The 25,659-nt window shown below is 39.7% G+C and overlaps 1 protein-coding gene across 1 annotated transcript; it reads left to right on the top strand.

Moving 5' to 3' along the window:
- The first annotated feature begins 13,186 nt into the window (after positions 1-13,186).
- LOC124272765 lies at positions 13,187-25,212 on the top strand. The gene is made up of 10 exons (XM_046707970.1): positions 13,187-13,266; positions 14,687-14,913; positions 17,864-18,103; positions 18,893-18,960; positions 20,483-20,584; positions 21,032-21,175; positions 22,932-23,052; positions 23,643-23,718; positions 23,956-24,154; positions 24,907-25,212. Exons 1-10 carry the CDS (start codon positions 13,187-13,189, stop codon positions 25,006-25,008), a joined length of 1,359 nt encoding a protein of 452 aa, XP_046563926.1. The 3' UTR covers positions 25,009-25,212.
- Positions 25,213-25,659: the final 447 nt, after the last annotated feature.

Raw genomic sequence — 25,659 nt, 5'->3', positions numbered from 1 at the left:
GTTCTTTTCAAACCCTATGCTTACCCCTGTTGTTGCAGTTTGATTTAGTGATTTATTATATATCTATTACTAGTTCTTACCAAATAAGCAAGGGGTGCTTTAAACTCACAATCAACATACAGGTTTTTTTTCATTGTGTGGACACTTTCTGCTCATTTTTTGGTTGTTGGTAATTGGTTGCCGAAGTGGAGTTTCATATATAAGAGATTTCCGATGGACATTTTTTTTTTATATCAAAATACATCATATTTATAGGCGATTATTGTGATGTTAATGAGCTTATCTACTGGACTGGTGGAGTGTGTGTGTGATGTGTGTGTGTGTGTGTGCATACATGTCGGTGCCCGTTAGATTCATTAAGTGTGTGTTATTAGTTTAGTCATGTACTGAGTTACTACTTTTGTGCTTTAAAAGCAACATGACTTTGCATGCATATATATGTACTTAATTGGTGGTAAGCCATGAAACTTCACTAAAACACCACAGACCTGGGATCACGGGTTACAATGCTAGAATGCAGATCCAAATTATGAGATTCTGATTTGGTGCTTGGTGCTTTGCTGGTAATGTAGAAAGTACAGAGGCCTGAAACTCATTGATTCTTAGAGTGTGAACAGATTAGCGACAAATCACTATTACCTATCAGCTTCCTGTATCAATTTCCAGGAATGTACATATGAACAAATATATATGGATAATGAGAGGCATCTGAGGAAATTGGTAATCGAAACAGTGTTGCACTTTACAAGCATGATCATTTCATCATGAACTTGTCACAGTAATGGGCACGTAACTGTCTTTAGAAACCTTAATATCACCATGCTTTAGTTGAGATGTTATTTCTCTTTTCCCAAAGGGAGTAAATTACACATGGTTCAACTTATTATTTTGTTTATGTTTTGGAGTTCTATACATGCTGACATTTAGAGTGGAGCCATGTCTGGCATGACATATGGATATAATAGCTTTTACGGGTGCCTTTCAACACATATTTTTCTATTCATTTGGAGGGTTGTTGGTTTTGAAAGAGCTTGGCGGCAGTCATACATTCGTGACTGAAGTCTTGGAGAAGTGAGCTAGGAAGATCAGAGTAACCAGTTCCCACCACGCACACATCACACACCACTTCTTTAAGATTAATGAAGGAGGTTTTGAGAAAGTTTAGGCATTTGTACAATACTCTTCCGTTATTGGTTCAAATTTGTACATTTAACAATAATTCTTGAAAAGACAAAAATATGACTATCAGAGTTTTCATGGCATCTTTCCTTTTGAGAAAGAAGGTGATCGAAGTTTGAAAATAACCTAAACCAAATTTCACTCATTTTATTGGTTGAACAAAAAGAATATGATCAGATGCATGGAAATCGTGGTAATTCTATTTACACCCAAACTAAAAAACGTTGGTGGTATGAAAAGGAGAATATATTACAATGTATATTAGAAGATTGTACATGGATGCTGTGAAAAGTGATTGGTGAGTATGAATGTTGTGCTTTAATTGTTAATTCACACAGTTAAGCTGAGTGCCATGGAGTTATTTTAGATTTTTTCCTTTTACAGGTGTGATAGATGTGCCTGAGGGACCAGGATATTTCAAAGAAAACCATATTTGGAGCCTGATCAGTGGGTAAAAATCCTGAGTTTGATGATGCAGCTTGGCGATGATGACTACTGAGCTTATGGACTTATTTGATGCATTTTATACACATATTTTTATTATTTATTACATTTGAGTACATTAAAGAGTTATCTTACACTTTCAGTCTTGTTGTTCTTTAATGATGTAGGAGATGATGATCAAAATTAGACTCTATTCCTGTGTTGGTAATGTTTGATGTTAGGACTACGGTATTAGATAACTGGTCATTATGTCATTTGTTTCAAATGTATAAGATTTGGAGTTAGCTTTAAATACTGAAATATGCATCTGCCCTGCATGGTCCTAGCAGATACAGTGTTTGCCAAAGAGTTTAAGATCAGGTGGTTCGACACTGGCCATGTCATACCAAGATATCCAGGTTATAATTGATCTTGTGCTTAACCCATCCGTTAACTATAAGACTAACAGGATCGGGTTGCGGTGTTTTGCCATAACCCTGAAAAAGCTACCCGAGGGCCCTAAGGACCCAGACCCATATACAAAGTTTGTGGGTCCTGTTGAGATATGTGGAGCCCAATATTTTAGCAACAATATAAGTAATTCCCAGCAAACAAAAATGCTCTGACAACTAACAGAGTTAAAGAGTTTGATTTAACTCTAGTGACTGACTTTTGTCTTCATTTTACAAAACCATGTATCGTCTACCATTATTGAAATGAGCACAAGGGCGATTCCCTGTCAGTGTATAGAGTTTGTAATGCAAAATTCGGATATTAACGTGTTTGAGGTTAAACCATCATATCTCGAGAAATCCTAAATTCCTCGAAAACGATAGTCTTTTAACTTACGGACAGCGGCTGCTGATCGAGATAAAATCTAGAAATTACTGAATGACATTTTCTACCAAAGATAATACTATTAGTTATTGGGGATGAAAAAGCTGCACTGGCCACCAGGACCTGCAGAAAACAAAAAGCTGTGGGTCCAGAGGTTTTGAGTTGGCTTCGGGCATGAGGACGAGCATTGTGAAACTCTGATCAGGGTGGTCGGCCTCTCTGACGTCTTTGACACGTCATCGTATCCAATTGCGTAGTGAATCGACGGCTCATGTTGTTGTCCACTGGTTGTGTGGTCCAGACTCAATTAGTACATGTCAGTTAATGACTGCCGCCTTATAGCTGGAATATTGCTGAGTGTGGGGTAACTAAAACTCACTCTCACTCATACCAAGACATCAAAAATGGGACACTGCCTAGTTACTTAGCATGATGAAGGGGATATTAAAGGGAGGATGGTTCAGCAGGTGCAAGTATATGGTTGTCTGGGGCATCCATGTTTAACTTCAGCATGATGTCTCAGTTGGCTGGCACTCTGTAACCATCATTAGTCAGAGTTTAGTCCAAGCAGTCAAGCACCTGATATATAGTGCAGTAAAATTGACACAATGTAGAATGACATTTCCACGACCACTTTTCCCTGTCAGGACATTCACATTTAAATGCTGAGAACAGTTTCCTATTGGGAATCTCACAGATAAGGTCATCAGTGTGGTGACTATCAGGGAATTGGATCTAACTGGGTAATTGGATGACTTCATTGATTATTTGTCTTCCCTATGGCAAGGTGTTGATGCTTGCACATGTGATCAAATGCTGAATTGTGTCCTCCACACTTAATTACTGTTTCCGAAGGTTGTCATCATATTAGAATACAGCAGAGCTGCTGCATCAAAGAACAAACAAACCTGTATCAGTTACAATCATCAGCACGGCAGTAATTCCTTTCCGTCACAAATGGGAGAACATTGAAGGGGGCTTGGCAAGGGCACATTATCATTATCTACAAAATGGGAGAACATTGTCATTTTAAAACAGCTTGAAATTCAATCCCTCAAAAACCACGTCATCAATCAGATCAATGCGTTGTTTTGTGTAGTCAAGAACAGCCGTTTTACACTTTCACACAGAGAATGCCTAAATTTCAGAAAAAGCACACATTCCAATGTCTAAGCCTTGGCCTCAACTGGACACCAGATTGTAGGTTACGGCCTCCCTTGTCTGTGCCGGGAAGACCTTCCCAGCTTCAGTGCGAATCATAATGATTTTAGCAGTACTTCAGTTACCAGAGCCTTTAACACTTCGATAAACCAACAAAAAACACGTACATGCTGCTTGCTGACTATCAAGGATCGTTATTGGCATGAATCTGGATAACTCAAGCAGACCATTGGTGCCTTGGTCTCATGTGAACATGTCCATACTCCTGTATGTTTAGGGGATACATGTATATCGTTTGTTTCAAGAGTAGAAAGTCGGTGGTAGAATCTTCACATGACAGTGAGGCGTGAAAATATGGTGCAGGTTACCCTGATGTTTGAATCACACAGTTCAAATATGATAACATAGTGTTATCCCGAGAACATTGCGAGTTACATCAGCACAGACCCCCATCCGCAATATACAAATAACACACTGATAATCAACCAGCTTCATTCGCCCGACTTGATTCATATTTCTCTCTTTCAACTTGATGTGAGAAGGCAATAGTCTTGAGAACAGGACAGTGTTATGGAAATCTAATGAAGCCTGACTATGTATGGCGCGCATGTTTTCTCTGTGTCCGTTTAATTTAATCCATATAAACGACCTCTGCCACATTTCCTTACGTGTCTTCATAGCGAGAAACGGTTTGAGAACACCATATGTATGATTATAATTTATCAGCCTGCTCAAAGCACTGAAAAACATTTTTGAACATTGAGGAAAAACGTAAGTATCGAAACGAGCATAAAAGGAGCTCAGCTACCTCTTTGGCGGGACCGTACGTCATCTGATGCCCAAATGTGCTGGTGCTTCAGAAATTGTAAAAATCCAGTTTGCTGCCTTTATGGCATTGCTGGATGTATGTACAAGTTTGAGGTTGTTTTGCCATCGTGATTTGGAATCCCTAGTTACAAACGTACTGTTTTGAATGGCTTTCATCAGAGTCGCCTGCACAAGAACTGGGAAGCTCTTTTTTCTGTCAAGCATATACAACATCTCACGGTTACACTTTGATCCAATTTGTCCGGTACAATAGAAGCTGGAAGGGGGTTGTTGTCTGCAAAGGGTACAACAGATATGTATCCCCAGCCAAATTCAGAATACAGAAACTAACTCAAGGGCGTGTCGATTCCGAACCGTTTTTCTTGATCAAAGCTATCATACTATTCGATTCGATCATATTATTCGATTATATATGAAACGAGCGTACACAATAATACCCTACTCTTAATCAGGCGAGCAGGAACTATTACATGAACCGGTTTCGGATTTGACTTTAGAAACATGGACTGGGTACGGTTATGTATTTTTAGATAGAGACTATAGATACAGAAACATACCTGGGGTAGATATCTATATAGTGCCAGTGCTGACGACCCCTTCGAGTCACAATGAAGTCTACACAGAAACCATATTCCAGCAACAACATGACATTAAGGTAATATTTTCCTTTCTGCATGACCAAGAATACATGTTTTTGAGCTACAAACACATATTGGCTTCTACTGGTTTCGCCCCATGAACCAAATAGAGGAAGGCATCCACTATGTATGAACCTCATATCAGGTTCAATCCTCAACTAGATCTATGTCTCTCAAACCCTGAACTTCCAATGCATAAATAGGATTGGAATCTTTGCTAAGCTGATTCAGTTACGTTAACCATGTTCACGTTCGAATATATTTCCCCTATCAGCAGGGTTGGCCCAACAAAAGGCAGGTTATCAGTGGTTTTATTTATGGTCTAAGTGAGGTAATCCTGTTTTGTGCAAAGAGTTAACTCCCTTGACGTAACTCCGCACAGCGTCTCATTAAAACTTCAAACAGGGCGTGCTACCTTAATCAAAGGGAGTTAACCGCGTACAGCAAACCAAGAGTTGTTTCCCTTGTTCAAAGGGGAGGTAAACCTGTTTAACAAAATGTAACAAATGATTAACAGTAATCATTGTACACTATCAAAAACTTGCACGTGAGTACAAATTTAACAGGCACCTTCTCTCTAATGTGCGTTTTGTTTCCTTGTAAAAATGGATTTGTCAAAAACAGGATTTGCAGTGCTGCATCATTGCCATGTATCAGGTTCATTTACGTGAATTATAACACATCGCAAACGTATAAATATTCTTCCTGCGTTGTGCAATACTTATTCTTCTAAAATTTGTGGATGGCCAATGATAGACGTAGTGGAAGTCGCAGTATATGGTCAAAGGGAAGTAATCGTGTTTTGCACAAGGTTATCTCCCCTGTCGAAGCTCAGCACAGTGTCCCGTCTAAAATTCCCACACATGGCGTGTACCCTTCGATCAAAGGGACATAACCCGTACAACAAAATCAAGAGTTATGTCCCTTATCACAAGGAAGTAAGCCATTCAGCAAATGGTAAACCAAATTACAGTTGCTTCCCTTTGACCATAAACAAGAACGGCACTTCAAAATCCCATTGTGTCGTATCCATGTATTATCGGGGTAACGGACTAAGCCAGCTTGATCAGAATGACACTAAAATCGTTCATGCGCGGCCCATGAAACAACATGAGTCCAATCAGGCAGATTTTCCGTGAACTACGAAGAACATACAGAAGTGCATGAAACCATTGGGTTGCCTCCCTCAGACCAGTGATCTTAGACTGAGCTCCCCAGTGAGCGAGCGACACACCGTCTTTTCAAATCAGGAATTAATGTTCGTTCATTTTTGTTTTAACGCCACACTCAGCGTGGCGAGAATACTGTGAAATAATCGACGCCTCAGGAGTCAGAATTAATGTAAATCTCAAAGAAATAAAGAAAAGGGTGAATGTAGAGCATTTTCTTTTTTAATTTATATTTTACACTGTTCTCTCAAGTTTTTCCAGCCTTTGTAATGTGTCCGCCATATTTAACTAATATACCTTGTACTTTGACAAAATCACTGGAAGGCACAAAGCAATGGAATTTATGGACGAGTTACCCCCTCGTGCGTGTCGTGAAATATGTTCATATCGTGCGCACGAAATGTAGAGAGGATTTAAAATGATATATCGTGCGCACGAGATACTACATTGTGCGCGACGATATAGCATATCGTGCGCACGACATATTAAATAGCGTGTGCATGAAATGAGTATATACAGGATATCGTGCGCAAGGGATGATTCATTCAAGGCATGATGCAGGACACCAGAAGTGCGCACTGCAAAGAACACACCTGCGGACGTATGGGAACATGGAGGATGTCAGGACTGATATAACACGCCTGTGTTTTTCATCTCGGTTTTACCTACCAGCAGATTGCATCTCTCTTGGCCAGAAGGCACAGGATAATCATCTCTGAACGGCATTTAAAAGGTTACTGAAACAACTGGGATTATTTCGGCGGAAAAACTATACTGACGTATATGTATATGACTTCATAGGGAACCAGTTACAGTTGTGTGGACAGAAGCAAGGCTATTGCTGGATGTATATGACTTCATAGGGAACCAGTTACAGTTGTGTGGCCAGATGCAAGGCTATTGCTGGGTGTATATGACTTCATAGGGAACCAGTTACAGTTGTGTGGACAGATGCATGGCTATCTATGGATGTAGATGACTTCATAGGGAACCAGTTACAGTTGTGTGGACAGATGCATGGCTATTGCTGGGTGTATATGACTTCATAGGGAACCAGTTACAGTTGTGTGGCCAGATGCAAGGCTATTGCTGGGTGTATATGACTTCATAGGGAACCAGTTACAGTTGTGTGGACAGATGCATGGCTATCTATGGATGTAGATGACTTCATAGGGAACCAGTTACAGTTGTGTGGACAGATGCATGGCTATTGCTGGGTGTATATGACTTCATAGGGAACCAGTTACAGTTGTGTGGGCAGATGCATGGCTATCTATGGATGTAGATAACTTCATAGGGAACCAGTTACAGTTGTGTGGACAGATGCATGGCTATCGCTGGATGTATATGACATCATAGGGAACCAGTTACAGTGGTGTGGACAGATGCATGGCTATCGCTGGATGTATATGACTTCATAGGGAACCAGTTACAGTTGTGTGGACAGAAGCATGGCTATCGCTGGATGTATATGACTTCATAGGGAACCAGTTACAGTTGTGTGGACAGATGCATGGCTATTGCTGGATGTATATGACTTCATAGGGAACCAGTTACAGTTGTGTGGACAGATGCATGGCTATCGCTGGGTGTATATGACTTCATAGGGAACCAGTTACAGTTGTGTGGACAGAAGCATGGCTATCGCTGAATGTATATGGCTTCATAGGGAACCAGTTACAGTTGTGTGGACAGATGCATGGCTATCGCTGGATGTATATGACTTCATAGGGAACCAGTTACAGTTGTGTGGACAGATGCATGGCTATCGCTGGATGTATATGACTTCATAGGGAACCAGTTACAGTTGTGTGGACAGATGCATGGCTATCGCTGGATGTATATGACTTCATAGGGAACCAGTTACAGTTGTTGTGGACAGAAGCATGGCTATAAGCTGGATGTATATGACTTCATAGGGAACCAGTTACAGTTGTGTGGACAGATGCATGGCTATTGCTGGATGTATATGACTTCATAGGGAACCAGTTACAGTTGTGTGGACAGATGCATGACTATCGCTGGATGTATATGACTTCATAGGGAACCAGTTACAGTTGTGTGGACAGAAGCATGGCTATCGCTGGATGTTTTTGACTTCATAGGGAACCAGTTACAGTTGTGTGGAGAGATGCATGGCTATTGCTGGATGTATATGACTTCATAGGGGAACCAGTTACAGTTGTGTGGGACAGATGCAAGGCTATCGCTGGATGTATATGACTTCATAGGGAACCAGTTACAGTTGTGTGGACAGATGCATGGCTATCGCTGGATGTATATGACTTCATAGGGAACCAGTTACAGTTGTGTGGACAGATGCATGGCTATCGCTGGATGTATATGACTTCATAGGGAACCAGTTACAGTTGTGTGGACAGATGCATGGCTATTGCTGGATGCATAAAAAAATGCATCCAGTCAGGACTAGTTCTCAAACAGGGAACTGTGCGAACCTTGCTAAGACTGATGGATCCTGAGGGTGTGGAGATACGTCTTGGAGGGAGACTCCGGAGACGTACATATTCAACAAATGGCCAAAACTTCAGGTGGCATTTGGATTCCTATGACAAACTAACACCTTATGGTTTGTGCATTAATGCCCGTATCGATGGATTTCACGCAAAATCATCTGGCTTGAAGTTGCTAAAACAAATAGTGACCCAAAGGTTATTGCCGGATATTACATAAAGGCTATCATAGATGCTAATGGCGCTCCTGTATGCTTGCGCAGTGACATGGGTACTGCAAATCGAACAGTTGCCGTTTTACAAAAAGTCCTGCGCGAAACTACAGGTGATCGTCACGTGAGCTTTCTCTTGGAACAAGCCAGCATAATCAAAGAATTGAGTGTTGGTGGGGCATTCTGAGAAGACAAAGCATACAGTTTTGGATGAACCTGTTTGAAGAGATGAAAGCTAACGGGCATTTCACAGGAGACTTGCTGGATAAAAGTTTGATCCAGTTCTGTTTTCTTCATATCCTGAAAGTAAATATACTGAACAGCAAAAGAAACGCACGTTTCGAAAAAATGAAATCTCATAAAAATGGATCAAATATAAAACTGGAATCAATTAAGAACCAAATGTAATACATATCAAATTTGGTTATAAAGGAAAACAAAACGATGTACTAAACTTGATTTTATTGTTACTAAACATTACACATACACACATGCAAATGGGGGCGGTGGGGTAGCCTAGTAGTTAAAGCGTTGGCTCGTCACGCCAAAGACCCGGTTCGAATCCCCACATGGGTACAATGTGTGAAGCCCATTTCTGGTGTCCCCCGCCGTGATGTTGCTGGAATATTGCTAAAAGCGGCGTAAAACCAAACTCAGTCAGTCAGTACATGCAAATGCCAGAAACAAGCCGCAAATGAATGGCCCTAAATTAGTTTCACAAGGCTCCTGTTAAGTCAGTAAGCATCTTCTCTACACAGATTGTAGATATGAAAATTTCATCTCCTTCTGGTTTTCATGCCACAGCCTTTTTACATAATTCTTTTTTGTCATACTCTGCCATTTTGAAATGTATGCCATAAAACAGAAATGTCTGGATCTACAAGGTACGCTATGTTGAAAATGTATGTTGTACGTGTTGTACGTAATATACCTACACAAAAATATCATGCAATTTACCAATGTTGATGTGGTTAAATATGTTAGTCTAATTTTATATTATGTACAAATTAGAATCAATAGCAGAAGACACTGGTGATGTGTGACCATGCATTTGTCTGTATTATGGGGGGCGGTGGGGTAGCCTAGTGGTTAAAGCGTTCGCTCGTCATGCCGAAGGCCCAGGTTCGGTTCCCCACATGGGTACATTGTGTAAAGCCCATTTCTGGTGTCCCCTGCTGTGATGTTGCTGGAATATTGTTAAAAGCGGCGTAAAACCATACTCGACCACTCACTGTATTATGGGCCAGTGGCCTTTTACTGAATAAAACTGTCTTTAAAATAAAAACATGTAACAATCATGATTATCAACGTCCTTGACAGTGGATGAATCATACAACATGCACACAACAAACTGGAAAGGGGAAAACAGCATGCCGACTACAGACTCATGTGAAGGGGATAACGCCGTGTATCTCGGATAGACAGATCTGTGGGAAGGAAGGGGATAGAATATTTCAGGTTTATCCCGGTAATAACAACGCTGTTGTTTCCGGATTTAAACGCAACTCTTCCACATCGCCCATCAATGAAAAGGAAGCGCTATCTGTAAGGAAAACTGTTTTCAGCGGGATATTTGCAATACTAGTATCAGATTTCGTGGCTCTCTGGGCTGGCGTGGTCAGCTGTTTTGACGTGATGTCATTTCGCGACAGCCGATAATAATGTTGATTAACGCTGTATCGGAGCCGATGCTGGACAGTGTGAAAACTGAATCTCTCACTTGAGTGTCAGTGACAGGCAATGTCAACACTGACAACAGGTAAAAAGTAACCTGTTTCGTACCTCATGTAGGAGTCTGTAGAGCGAGCCGAGATCCATACTGCATCGCGATGCAGGGTCATGTCTTGACTGTATTGGACCGCATCGCGGCTCTCGGCTACTTACAGCCTACACAGGGGCTTGTATTGCTGAAAATAATACGTCCTAGGTCCAACACTCGTTGACTGATAGACATCTCAGTCATTCTCAGTTAAACAAATGCTGTCATTGCCTCTACATTAATCTTTTCTGTATAAAGTAAGCTGAATGTTGAAACATATGGTTTCCTATCAAGTGATAAAGCAGTAAACCTGTGATTGGATCGTGGAAATTTAAATTTAAAGATGTAAACTATTGGCAAGAGTTACTCCCGTTCCCCATCCCAAATAATAGTATAAATATGCTAACATTATTAACAAAGCTTGACACAACAATTACTAGAGAACTCACAAAATGACTAAAAGTCCAAAATTTAAGTTAGGGTTAGGTTTAGAGTTAGGTTTAGGGTTGGGGGAACGGAAGGAACTCTTTCCGAACTATTTTCAGTTTTTGATTATAATTGTTGATGTAGTTCTTTATATGATACTTGTGAAACTGCACAGTAGGTATGATAATAATACTTAAAAACAAAACATGTAGTGATGTTATTGCATGCGATTAATAATAAAGCATTTATGAAGTCCTATATTAACTGTTAACGTAAATTACAATACTTTATTGGGGATTGTTTGGAAAGTGACATTATGTTAAATGATGGAATCTATACGTTATTGCTTGAATTGTGGTCATCTATTGCAGTTATTATAGCTAAATCTCAAGCAGAGAGACAAAGAGAATACAGAGAAGGGAAAAATCAGAATTGGGAAACAAATGGAATAGGAAAGAATTGGAGCGATGTTAAAAGTATTATAAGCAGACCAGTATTTTACTGTCTAGAGCTGAAAAGAAAAAAATGTAGAGAAAGAAACAAAAGAAATGTCAGAAAATATGCAGAAAAAGTAAAAGCCATTCTAGCTACTATGAACCAGAATGAGGCGACTGCAGGAAGTTAATCCATGGGAGCCTGAAGTGACTGAAATGTCTGATGAGAATGGTGTGTCCAGTACAACACAGGAACCAGTGATTTTAAGCTACCAGCTTTAAATCATGTGCAAGTTTCTATGTTTTATACATTCATATCACGTCAAATGTTCTTTGAAAGTTCTGCTTTGGTCCTTGCTTATGATAGTATCACCTATGCCCATTTATATTTAAAGTTGCAATTGTTGACTGGTAATTTTTAAAGTGACAATCGTTATTTTGATCAGGGTCTATGTGTCTAATAATGTTCATGGTCAGGTTAACCATAAGTTGTTGGTTTCATTAATTAGTTGTCTATTTGGAAAAAAAAAACCCTTCTAAATAGAAGCATTTAAGAGTTGCACCTTTTGTCATTTGGTATTGTTTATTTGTATCAAAATTAATGAAACATTGTAATTTCGTCACTCAAAAAAAAGAATGAGTTGTTACACAGATGACTGTTAAGATGGATTAAGGACCAGCATGTGAAATTATTGCCTGACAATACAGTATCACAGTGACAGGTGATAATCAAATATGAAGCCTTGTAATTTTGTTTTAGCACTATCATTGAGAAAGCATTATCAGTTTTAACAATGGCATTTCCTTTCATACCCAGTATAAAATATCTGACATAATAAAAGTACAGCCTGGATGTTCATATTGCTTTTCCATATAGATGACATGTGAAACTGTCTATCGATATTCTGCTGTTTTTAAAATGTCAGTGTATTGCTAATTGAAAGGCAGCTGGTCATTATGACTTGGGTGTCGTCACGTAAATTTCATTGTCACTTCAGGGTACAGTAGTATAAAGAGCTGTTGCAGGGTAATTGTCTGTGCCTGAGTGCCGAATATTTAGTAACAGATTCTCAAATGCTTGTACGTCATGAAAAGTAATGCAATTTACCGAACATGAAACATTTGTTTCCCGCGAGTTTCCACTGGCAATTGTACATTTTAACTGAGAATGGCTGATCTATGTTACCCATAAGGGCCCCTGTGGAGTCTACACTTCAGGGAAGTGGTTAAAGTTTATTTTTAACCCCATATACATTTGATATTTCCAAACAATTCCATTATTTTTTGTGAAGACCTCCCCTTCCCCAACAAAAACTAACAAAAAACCAAAGCAAACAAAACCCCAAACCCCAAAACCACTCATTAGCCCCAACAAAACCAAACTTTCCAGGACAATTTTATCCCCTCAATATGTTGTATTCATCAAACAGATAACTAGATAATGCTCTGTGATAGTAACTGGTATTGATTAATTCTGTTATCTTACCATCTACACAGCTACTAAACCAATGACGTCCCAGAAGTGGAGTCTGTCTGGGGCCACCCACCCCTGCCAGTGGGAAGGTTTGTTTACAGCTCTGGAAGGAGACAGGTCACTACAAAAAGCTGAGATATGGCTTAGGAGAACATGTCAACACTCACATGAGATCATGTTCAAGCGCATATGGCAAGTTCTGCTAGAATTCCTGTCGGATCAGGTTGTCTCAGGAAGCCGTGAGAAGTTTGTGCTGTAAGTTACTGTTTTGTTGTATTGATCAGTATAACAATAGCTTGGATGCCCCTGTCCCTGTCCAAGATGATAATTTCATAATGGCAAACAAACAGTACAAATGTCTTTTATGAGGTAGGCATGTTAGAAATGAGGTGCTAATCAGCTGTGATACATATGTGAAACTCATGATTGGAGTATCTGTCCTATTCAGAGTTCTCTCCCTTTTCTACCAAGATCATTGTTGGACATCAAGAATTCACCCTATTTAATGTCCTGTCAAATGTTATGATGTCCTTCAAAGTTATGAAGTTTCATGGTGTGAAATGTCAAGAAGACCAGCTGAATGCAGAAAGTAGCCAAAAAATCATTGCCAATCATGATCTCTTTCCCATTTTATGTTGTGTTTCTAAACCAAAATAAGGTCCCCATTTCACAAAGCAATATTAGGGCTGAGGTAATCATAAATCCCATATTTTAACACAGGCTTATTGTCATTGCGCTAAGATTTGCTTTGTGGAACAGGTGCAAGTGAATTAGAAAAACAAATATCTGACCCCCAGGGCTGAAGAATGATAATAATTTTATGGATATATAACTTCTTTCTTCTGTGAAGGTGGCGTTTTGGCGTAGATTCTAATGTCGTCCAGGCAAGTGATGATAACGACATTAGAATTTATGTGGCTATCGCCTTTCACAGAATAAAAGTTATATCCATAAAATTAACATCATTCTTCATACCACAAGGATCTAGGTGAGATGTGTATTAGGTGTAAAATATACACACAAAAGTAATCACCCAATTTAGTTTGTGTGGCTTGAGTACAAGTACATTTGAAAATATATCTTAACTCTGCAATATCACACTGAGTAATTACCTAGTGCTTGAGCATTGATTAAATGCACATATCTCAACTGTGTAAATCAATGCTCATGATGTTAATCACTGGATTGTCTGGTCCAGAATCAAGTACTTACAGAACACCATCACATAGCTGGAATGTTGCAGAGTGTAGCAAACAAAACCAATTCAGATATAACACAGACACAAACTCTGCGTAAAATGGGCGCTATATTTCACAGGGTATTCATGAAAATGCCAATCCTTGGAGTGGGTTTCTGTGACATGTCACACACAGGGGGAAGCACATTAGCAGTTTTAAATATTCAGCAGAATTATGTTTAAAAAGTCTGATCAGTGGTGTTTAACATATTTGACAGAGTAAAACTATATCAGACACCAAAAGGAAATGATTATTAACCTATGTGAATGATCACATGAAAAACTTCTCAATATCAGAAAAATATCTCCAGGACAAACCAAATGTCCCTGCTCATGATGCTTATCTATCAGTCTGCCATCTTGCCCACAATGATGATGAAAAAACATAGCATTTTACTGACTACAAGAAGTGATTTGATTGTTCTGAAACATTTTCAGAAGTTCTGTGTACAGTAGCCTGCCCCCTGATCTTCAAAGGAACATTGTAGCTGTCATCTTCCAGCATCGAGGGGACATCAAAATGGAGGTTCTCAGACAGTTTGTCCTGGAGGTGAAAGCTCCACACACCACCATCTCCTGGACCACCCTGTTGTGGCGGCTGCTGGCTGAGCATGTTGGTGTTACACCCACAGTGAATCCCACCATGGCACTTCTTGGACAAGAAGGTGAAATTTGTAAATCAGATCTCTCTCCCTGATATTGGTGGTAGGGTAACCTAGTGGTTGAAGTGTCCTCTCGTCACGCCGAAGACCTGGGTTCGATTCCCCACATGGGTATAATATGTGAAGCCCATTTCTGGTGTCCCCCACCATGATATTGCTGGAATATTGCTAAAAGCAAGGTAAAACCTTACTCTTTCACTCACTCTTTCCCTGATACAATACTTATTGCATAGCAATCTTGGGACACCTCCAGATTGTTCCAGGGTTATCCTGGATTGACATCCAGATTTCAAACTTCTGCTTCCATATGGAGTTACATGTTGTATTAGTTAAATATTATTTTTATTTTGGACTATTTTCATTGTTGCCATCTTTGAATTAGGTTAATGCGAAAAATACATGTAGATGAAGACACAAACAGTTTGAAAAATAAAGTCTCAGGGATCTTAAGTCCACATGAAATACATTCTCAGGTATTGGCAACTATAATTAAAAAGGGTCATGAAATTGATAGATGGGTGGTTGTTCTCATTCTCATTCACATAGCATGATCTCGCAATGAAACTATTTGCTCGAAATTCCAAATAAGTCATATGTAAATTAGAAAGGTCAGGTCAACAAAGGAGTTGAAAAGTTCCAAGTGTTGCTTCACGAGATAGCATAATCATTCAATTACATCATGCAGTTGGCACTGTTATGTGTTCACCATGACAGGTGCTAGTATACAGGACATTTCCACCATGACAGGTGCTAGTGTACTGGACATTTCCACCATAACGGGTGCTAGTATACTGAACATATCCACAATCACAGGTGCTAGTATACTGAACATATCCACAATCACAGGTGCTAGTATACTGGACATATCCACTATGACAGGTGCTAGTATACTGGACATATCCACTATGACAGGTGCTAGTATACTGGACATATCCACAATCACAGGTGCTAGTATACTGGACATATCCACCATGACAGGTGCTAGTATACTGAACATTTCCACCATGACAGGTGCTAGTGTACTGGACATTTCCACCATAACGGGTGCTAGTATACTGAACATATCCACAATCACAGGTGCTAGTATACTGAACATATCCACAATCACAGGTGCTAGTATACTGAACATATCCACAATCACAGGTGCTAGTATACTGGACATATCCACTATGACAGGTGCTAGTATACTGGACATATCCACAATCACAGGTGCTAGTATACTGGACATATCCACAATCACAGGTGCTAGTATACTGAACATATCCACAATCACAGGTGCTAGTATACTGAACATATCCACAATCACAGGTGCTAGTATACTGAACATATCCACCATGACAGGTGCTAGTGTACTGGACATTTCCACTATGACAGGTGCTAGTATACTGGACATATCCACAATCACAGGTGCTAGTATACTGGACATATCCACTATGACAGGTGCTAGTATACTGGACATATCCACAATCACAGGTGCTAGTATACTGGACATATCCACAATCACAGGTGCTAGTATACTGAACATATCCACAATCACAGGTGCTAGTATACTGAACATATCCACAATCACAGGTGCTAGTATACTGAACATATCCACCATGACAGGTGCTAGTGTACTGGACATTTCCACCATAACGGGTGCTAGTATACTGAACATATCCACAATCACAGGTGCTAGTATACTGAACATTTCCACCATGACAGGTTCTAGTATACTGAACATTTCCACCATGACAGGTTCTAGTATACGGGACATTTCCACCATGACAGGTTCTAGTATACGGGACATTTCCACCATGACAGGTGCTAGTATACTGAACATTTCCACCATGACAGGTGCTAGTGTACTGGACATTTCCACTATGACAGGTGCTAGTATACGGGACATTTCCACCATGACAGGTGCTGGTATCACGGGACATTTCCACCATGACAGGGTTCTGGTATCTTGGGGACATTTCCACCATGACAGGTGCTAGTATACTGAACATTACCACCATGACAGGTGCTAGTGTACTGGACATTTCCACTATGACAGGTGCTAGTATACGGGACATTTCCACCATGATAGGTGCTAGTATACGGGACATTTCCACCATGACAGGTGCTAGTATACTGAACATTTCCACCATGACAGGTGCTAGTGTACTGGACATTTCCACTATGACAGGTGCTAGTACACGGGACATTTCCACCATGACAGGTTCTAGTATACGGGACATTTCCACCATGACAGGTTCTAGTATACTGAACATTTCCACCATGACAGGTTCTAGTATACGGGACATTTCCACCATGACAGGTGCTAGTATACGGGACATTTCCACCATGACAGGTGCTAGTATACTGAACATTTCCACCATGACAGGTGCTAGTGTACTGGACATTTCCACTATGACAGGTGCTAGTATACGGGACATTTCCACCATGACAGGTTCTAGTATACGGGACATTTCCACCATGACAGGTGCTAGTATACTGAACATTTCCACTATGACAGGTGCTAGTATACGGGACATTTCCACCATGACAGGTTCTAGTATACGGGACATTTCCACCATGACAGGTGCTAGTATACTGAACATTTCCACCATGACAGGTTCTAGTATACTGGGCATTTCCGGGTGACCAGTGATTCGTTTGTAACTATATCATTATTTAACAAGTTGTGAAGAAGAAAATACGGTCTAACTGTCCGTCATAACTACTTGAACAAGTTGTGTAAACATAAAATTTTAATCTTTTATGCCTAGGGCAAACACTGGATCACACTTAACACAGTCCATAGTGAGGAGCGCTGGAGCTGGCAGTCAGTTACAGTGTTTCCTGGCATCCATGTTATGTATATCACAGTATTTAGCATGTGATGTGGATCCTAACACCACCATAAACTTCAGTGACACATGATAACAGTAATTTTTGTTGAACAATATTTTCGTCTTTGTGTTCTTAGTGTCACCAGCTGGCGCATACGTCACTGCTTCTAAAGAATCTCCTGACAAGGTGGTGACCAAAACAGCAGGTGCTTGTGGTGCCGCAGTCAGTGAGGGGATTCAGAATCCTGTCTTGGAAGGTGGAGAGGAGGAGAAACATGCTCTTGGTGGAGGAGAGGAGGATCCGGACTTCATAATTATCCTGGATGAGGATGAAGATGGATGTGAACCACCAACAGCCAAGAAAATAAAAAGTGAAGGTTGGCAATGCAGTAAAGTATGGTTATAATGAACTGAAAGGGGCCACAAATTATACTTTAACATAACCGTGGTTTGTTAAACAGCAAGTGTCGGGGACGAAAACAGTTGCTTTTATCTGTCAGATTGTTATGAGCGTGTTGATTATAAACATAATAAAGCATAAAGAACCTGTTAGAACCTAAGATTTCACACCGAAACGTCGCTCTATGCAATAAACATAAACATGTTATCCATTAAGTTGTGTGTTGTATTACTGACTCACCAACTTCTAGAATGCCAATCAAACATCATAGTTAACTGTGATCAGGACATGTCATAGTATTATGTGATTTATTTTTCAGGATTAATCTTCTTGAACTGTAATACGTAACGCAAATATGTTTTTGCAGTCTTACCCATGGTCCTCTCCAAAGAAGCATAAGTGCCTTTATTATGAGGGATGGTGGGGTAGCCTAGTGGTTAAAGCGTTAGCTTGTCACGCCAATGCCGAGTTCGATTCTCCACATGGGTACAATGTGTGAACCCAATTTCTGGTGTCCCCTGCGGTGTTATTGCTGAAGCAGCGTAAAGCTAAACTCACTGACTCACTTTATTATGAAATTGACACTGACATTAACACTAGTCCTTGTTCCATAAACAAATTCATTGAAGTAGTACATAATCACTCCATCTGAGGAATACAGCTATGTCATACCTGTCACCTCACATAGTTCATTGTGCTCTTGAGGATTCAAATTTATATGTAGGTTTGCGTGTATTTGACAGATTTTCTCTGCTGTTTATTGCAGCTGTCGAAGAAATGAAACCTGCAATTGCTTGTGATAAAGAGACATGTGACTTGGACCAAGAACTTGTGGTAAAAACAATCTGCTTCCATCATGCCTGTATTTAGATGACTTGATTGTTCAGCAGAGCTGTTCAATTGGGCTCAGATATTGTGCCATGTCCAGATATTAATTGTGAACTGTTTTTCTAAAAGTGTCGCCAATAATTCTGATTCTAATGTCAATAATTATGACTGCCACAGATGAAACATCAGTAGTCTCTTTTTGAACCATCTATGTCATGTTTGCATGCATCCAGTTTGTACAAGGCAGGTGATCCTAACCTACATCCTTAGTCTGTTAGCATTTTATGTTTTAAAGTTGGACCTTAAATTATACCCTGCAGTGTAAACATATACCAGTGTATGAAACTCCTGAAAAAAACAGGAATCCCACAGGGCTGATAACTGAAAAATGTTGCTGGCCCTGTTAACATGTAACCAGTCCTTTATTAAAAATAGGAAACTGAGATAAGGTGCCAATGCCATATGTGTGTCCTTCTGAGCCTTGGTGATTTACCAGTGAATCATGTTTCAGATTTGTGCTTACAGCTACAAAACTACCTTTTTGTACTTACGAAATTTAAATGGTATTTGTTGTGTTGCTAATGGGCCATACGCCCCCCGGCAACCGTGACAATACATTTTGCCCTTGTTATCGTCAACTGTAAGCCAGTCAAACTGTACTTTCCACGATGGGACAATTACCCGTTTCCTCTTGGTCACATCATACTCCTTATTGTTTGTTTGTTGTCGACTTCTAGTGGGCGTTTTACCCATTCTGGGAGTCGGAGGAATTTACATAGCATTATGATCTAAACACTAACAGACCTGACTATGGGCGCGCCACCATATTTGATCATTCGCAATATCTTAGGGTGATCTTGTCCGTTATTAACGACAGACAATGTTGCTCACTGAAATATTCGAAGATGTGTGATTGTTACATACTATATCATAAGAACAACATTGTTCATTGGCTGAAAGCATTCTCTAGACCAATCACATTTAGTGTAGATACAGGGATAAGCTGATTTGTGGAAGTTGTGGTTTGATTGATCATGAACTATACAGACGTCGTCTAGCTACCACAATTGTAAATTATTTTGAAATATTTCCCGTAGTCAATGACATGGTCAAATATATACCCGTGGAAGATGTATTGGCCCACAGGGCTGGCTATAAAATAAAGTTGTAAGCCCGCCATGTAACTAGCAAGCAGCGGGACGCCGGGCAGACGCTACATCATACACTGTGGTATATACCCAATATTATCTGATATGTGAGAGAGATATCAGTATATAGTCTGTAAGTCACTTTTCAAAGGGGATGAAACAGATTCGGACTGCGTGTCGTGTGTTTGATCGGGTTGTTCATGTTCAATTGTATCTCAGTATGTTAACAAAATTCTTCAATGCAACGTTAATTTATCATTTATCCTCCCCATATCTCAAGTGTCCGAATTAATTTGTATGAGCAATTCTAAGAATATATGGCTGGACAAGAATTCCTAGCCTCTTACAAGTTTAGTAAGTACAACTGATTATATTTTCAGGATAACGGTATTAGACTGCGGGAGATTCTTCTGGGGTCTGCAGATGACAGTGTAAGCATTGAAGGGGAGCTTCGAACCTTTCTCCTTACACCACCCAGCAAGGTATTATGTCTGACATTTTTACACAATGCTGGTTACTTGTCAGGAAAAGTCGGTTTATCATCTAGAACTGGCTTCCTCAGGAGATGTTGCTTGGATGAGATCATGCAATATCTCACAGGAGATATTACAACAATGAAATTGCATCATAATGGTTAGCTGGTTAGCTGTATGCTTAACACCCAAGACGCTGGTTAAAGTTGTTCAAGTAGGATGGACAAATTTCGCTGACAACCAGAATCCCACCTGTGTGTCTTTCAATATGAGGTTCATAAACTTGTCGATGAAAGTTTAATACCCAGCCTCAGAGTTATTAACTTTCCTAGAATTGTGTTGATATGTTTCGTGTTAAAAAGAGAATCTCTGTATGTTTCTCTTATTTCTGCTTTCTGTTTTTGTTCATTGTTCAAAGCAGTGAGAAAGTAAACTCATGCAATCTTGTTTGTGTAGCTCACTGCACTGTGCCGAGCAAGTGAGTTGACCAACCTACCAGACCAAGTCCTGGCCGTCGTGGGGAGGGTGCTGGTCAAGATGTCCGACAGCGTGACATACAGATCTTGTGTGGCTCTGTTGGCTGGACTAGTCACTGATAAGGTGAATTCATGTGATAAAATGTTAGCTATAAAAAAACATGTTATATGATGCTACTGCCAATTGGCCGTTGTAAGTATTATCCTTCTCCGTGAAGATACTGGTTAGAATTGGTCTTCAGCGACCCATGCTTTTACTGCTGTGAACATCTGGGTTTGGGATGATCTTCAGCAACTCACTCATAAGTGTTGACTAACAGGATCAGGGCCTCCTTTCCCAAAGCACTTAGGTGATCGTAAGTCACTAAGGTAACCTTAGTGCAATGTTAAAGAATGGGAGTTAAGGTTAACCTTAGTAAAGGTTGCTTCTTGAAAGGAGGCCCAGGATGCCGTTGTACAAAACGATTTTTAGAGACGGTAACTCCCATACCTTAACATAGACTTAAGGTATCTTAGCGCTAAGGTTGTTTTGTACAACGGCACCCAGGTTGTCAGGCTCACTGACTTGGTTAATACCTGGCTTGGTATCTGAATTGCACAGATTGATTCAGAATATGTCAAACCGTTTGTTCATTTATTGGGTGATGACACTCATTTACAGAACATCGTGATAAACAAATAACAAGGTGTTTACGAAGTGAGACGACCAACCCTTCGTTGTCTGCTCAACATCAATCTTTAAACACACTCGTTTAACATACGGTATTCCTGTGTTATGTGTAATTTGCTTTTCTTGGAAGTCATTAAAATGTGGGTCCTTCAAGCATTTTGTGTACATGTTCCAGTTATGTTTGGTTGTTTTTTAACACCACACTCAGCAATATTCCAACTATATGACGGTGGTCTGTAAATAGTCTGGACCAGACAAACAGTGATCAACACCATGACCATTGATCTACACAACTAGGATATGATGAAGAGTTACATAATAAATGTATATAAAATCATGACACAGTGTCCTGAGACTTGAGATTATAACTATTTTGACAGGTTTATGCATTCTTGTTTTAATTTAGTTTCATGGGACCAGGGTGATGCCATGCTTTGTCTGGTGCAAGTATGTTCTCATGTCAACTTGTACATAGTGCCAGTTAAATCAAGTTCTGTAAATAGCGTCCTTGTAGCAAATGTGCCATAATAAGCATCCTGGGTGCTTAAAAACTTGACCAATAAACCAACTGCAAAGGGTCAAGTTTGTTTTCAGAGGCTGAGTGGTAGTGAAATATACTTAGTTCTAATGTCTGTGAAAGTGTACACACAACAGTAATGACAAGGCAGTTTGGTAATGATATTTTCTGTTTTTCCAAACATCTGTACATGTCAGGGATGAGTGTTCCATGGATTTGGTCAACAATCACTTTTGTGATATGTGCCAATATAAGAAAAAATGATTCAAATAGTCCCTCAGAATCCACTATCCTACTTACAGAGTATTTTTGACAAATACATCCTCATCCATATAATAGTACACAAAATATAATGCAAAGTTTTGGTCTTAATAGGAGTGTTTACAGATTACTTACATATTGGTTGATGGAGCGCATTGAAGCAGGGCCCTTAATATGGTAAATATTGCATCTTGTTGAGATCAGTCAGTCTTGCGGATCTGGTTGACTCATGTCATTGAATCTTAACTGCGTAGATTGATGCTCATGCTGTTCATCACTTTGTTGTCTGGTCCAGACTCCGTTATTTACAGACTGCCGCCATATAGCTGGAATATTGCAGTGCAGTGTTCCTCAAACAAACAAACCAACAAAACAAACGAATACTGCTGGTTGAGATCTCTGGGAAAAGTACAAACATCTGCATGACTTTAGGTGAGGAGCCTGGAGCAGTCAGCAGCGAGGACGCTGCAGGACACATTGATCTCACTGGCCGAGACTTTCCCTCATCAACTCATTGATGCTATAGTGGTTCCAGCTGTAGTACAGGAATTAGGTGGGTGGATTTCGAGATGTACTGGACGATGCACAGCCTATGCTCAACACCATTCTTACTCTGTAATGGCGTCCTATAAATAATCATGACTAGACCGGACAGACAAGTTATTGGAAACATGACCAGTCATCCATGAACATGGCTATAATAACACCCAGTTGGCCTAATCACTAAGTTACTTGTGCCAGCTGTCCACTATGATGTAACTGAAGAGTTCTTAAAGCATATGTCAAGACAAATCAAGTGGTATGCAGATGCCCAGAGGTGGAGAATTGACTCCCATTTTAGAAGTGGTCCATAATGTATATTTCTATGAAAAGTATACTTGGAATAATCCAAATGTTTTATCTACCAGATCTGCATTACTGTTGGTTTGTTCACACTAAAAAGTATCTGGGGCGGCGGGGTAGCCTAGTGGCTAAGGTGTTCGCTCCTCACACCGAAGACCCTAGTTCGATTCCCCACATGGGTACAATGTGTGAAGCCTATTTCTGGTGTCCCCCGCCGTGATATTGCTGGAATATTGCTAAAAGCAGCGTAAAACCAAACTCACTCACTCAGAAGTATCTGTTTCCTACTCTGTATCCCAGGTGCAGCCCAGAGTGAGATTCTTTGTCGTCTGTGTAAAGACTCTCTGTTGCCGAGCCATCATGCTTATCTGCTCAGGTAATGCTCTTGTAAGGCAGTGCATAACAGGTGACATTTAAAATTCCCAACAATATATGGAAAGAAAATGTAAGACTATTGATAGGATGTTTGTAAACATTTATAAATACCTCTGTTTCAAATCTGTTTTCCAAGCTGCTGATGTTTGTATGTCAATAAGTGATGTTGATCAGTTTACGGAAGAAAGCACATTGTAGAATACAATAGATGAAAGTTTTTGAAAATGTTGGCTTGCAGGATGTTTGTCAGACAGACTGTGACGCTTAGTGAGCCTTCACTTACCGTTCTTCATGTTGCTATGGATACCAAGCCTGATTTGGATGAAGAAGATTCAACAGCCATCTTGGATTGCTTGTCTCGGTCTGCAAACCAGTTCCATAGCAATCTAAAGTTTGGGAAACTGCTGTTGAGCTTTGTTAATAAATATGCCAAACAGGTGAATATGAATGTTATTTTCACATCAGAAACCTTCCATATACACTTAAGTTCAGTATCTTCCGTTTATTAAAACTAATAGTTGATGTAATTATTTTTAAATGAATGCCAACAATGACAAAGAAAGTAGTACATTTAAACAAATATTACACTCATCACCATCACATTTGCTGTTTCAGTCTGAATTTTTGTGGTTATTGTGATTTGATACTTTTGTTTAACCAATCAGAATTGAGTAATTTCAAAATTCATGGTATAATTTTGTGATAAATTGGATTATTCAAAGTCAGTATTCCTGTCCAGACTTGATAACCCGTGGTATGACAGCATGATCAGAAATCCATCATCAAAGAAATCCATTCCTGTAGCTCCCATACTTTCAAACAGCACTAAGGTTGCTTTGTGGAAAAGACCCTAAGTCAGTAGCATGGGTCAGTGGTACCCATTGATATCAACCACTGGTTTGCCATGTCTAGAATGTATTTCAGGATGCTGTGTCATCCATGTGAGTACTATGACAACATTATCAGCCAGGGACCTGGTTCACAAAGCTATCATAAGCCTAAGATCTCGTAACCTTTCTCATAGCATTTGTACCTCCTATGTTACAGTATATGAGGTACGAATGCTTCGAGAAAAGTTACGAGATTTTAGGCTTACGAGAATACTGTTGAATATTGTTGAACTGAATATCAATGATTATTAACAATAGTCAGACGCTTATATGATGTACTTTTGTGATTTTGTTTTCAGTGGACTCCGCTGCAAGTAGCAATGATGGGCCATATTTGTGGACATCACAAGACCTTCTTGCAGAAGACAATAAGTTCCACCTTAAAGAGGCTGACCAGATGACCAACCATTGCTGCAATGCAGAAGACGGCATTTTTTAAATTGAAGAGTGAGTGCAATGCAGAAGACAGCGGTTCTAAATTGAAGAGACTGACCAGATGACCAACCATTGCTTCAGTAGTCATTAGGGCTGCGCAATATAACCGGTTTACCGGTATTTACCGGTTCAGACATGAAAACGATACGTATTGCGATACGCTGATCGAAAACCGGTATTTTGACATGCATTCGAAACACTTCATAAGGCTCCGAAATCTTCAGATATTTCTGTTTTTTCAATTGTTCTTTTCCCTGTTTCATTAGTGCCAAATGTTACTTACATTTTTATTTTGTCATGATTAAAAGTTTTTATAAAAGGTTAATCAATCATAGTTACCGGTATTTTGTTGTGTTTTTGCTTTATAATCAAGCATTAACTCTATTATAAGTAGTTTTTGTTAAAAAACTAATCCTTGCAATATATTGCAATACATATCGCAATATATGCTTCCGCATCCCAATATATCGCAGTATGAAAATTCTCTGCAATACCCACCCCTAGTAGTCATCTGATTTGTACATATTTTGAAGACAAATAATAGTATCAGAGAAACATCTTCTTATGAAGTGTTCGGTGTCCCCAAATTACTCTTTATCTGTTACAATTTATTATAA

This window comes from Haliotis rubra, unplaced genomic scaffold (genome assembly GCF_003918875.1).
Source record: "Haliotis rubra isolate DU_JTF1 unplaced genomic scaffold, ASM391887v1 Scf1727, whole genome shotgun sequence".
In the NCBI taxonomy this organism is placed as follows: Eukaryota; Metazoa; Mollusca; class Gastropoda; order Lepetellida; family Haliotidae; genus Haliotis; species Haliotis rubra.
Note: the sequence above shows the minus strand (reverse complement) of the source record. Positions and strands in the feature narration are given on the sequence as shown.

Bases quoted from the DNA above. Each gene is read 5' to 3' on its own strand.
- LOC124272765 (XM_046707970.1), top strand. From the start codon at position 13,187: ATGTTCAAGCGCATATGGCAAGTTCTGCTAGAATTCCTGTCGGATCAG. The intron at 18,104-18,892 runs GTTGGCAATGCA...TGTTTATTGCAG, and splicing joins CAAGAAAATAAAAAGTGAAG to CTGTCGAAGAAATGAAACCT. The intron at 18,961-20,482 runs GTAAAAACAATC...TTATATTTTCAG, and splicing joins ACTTGGACCAAGAACTTGTG to GATAACGGTATTAGACTGCG.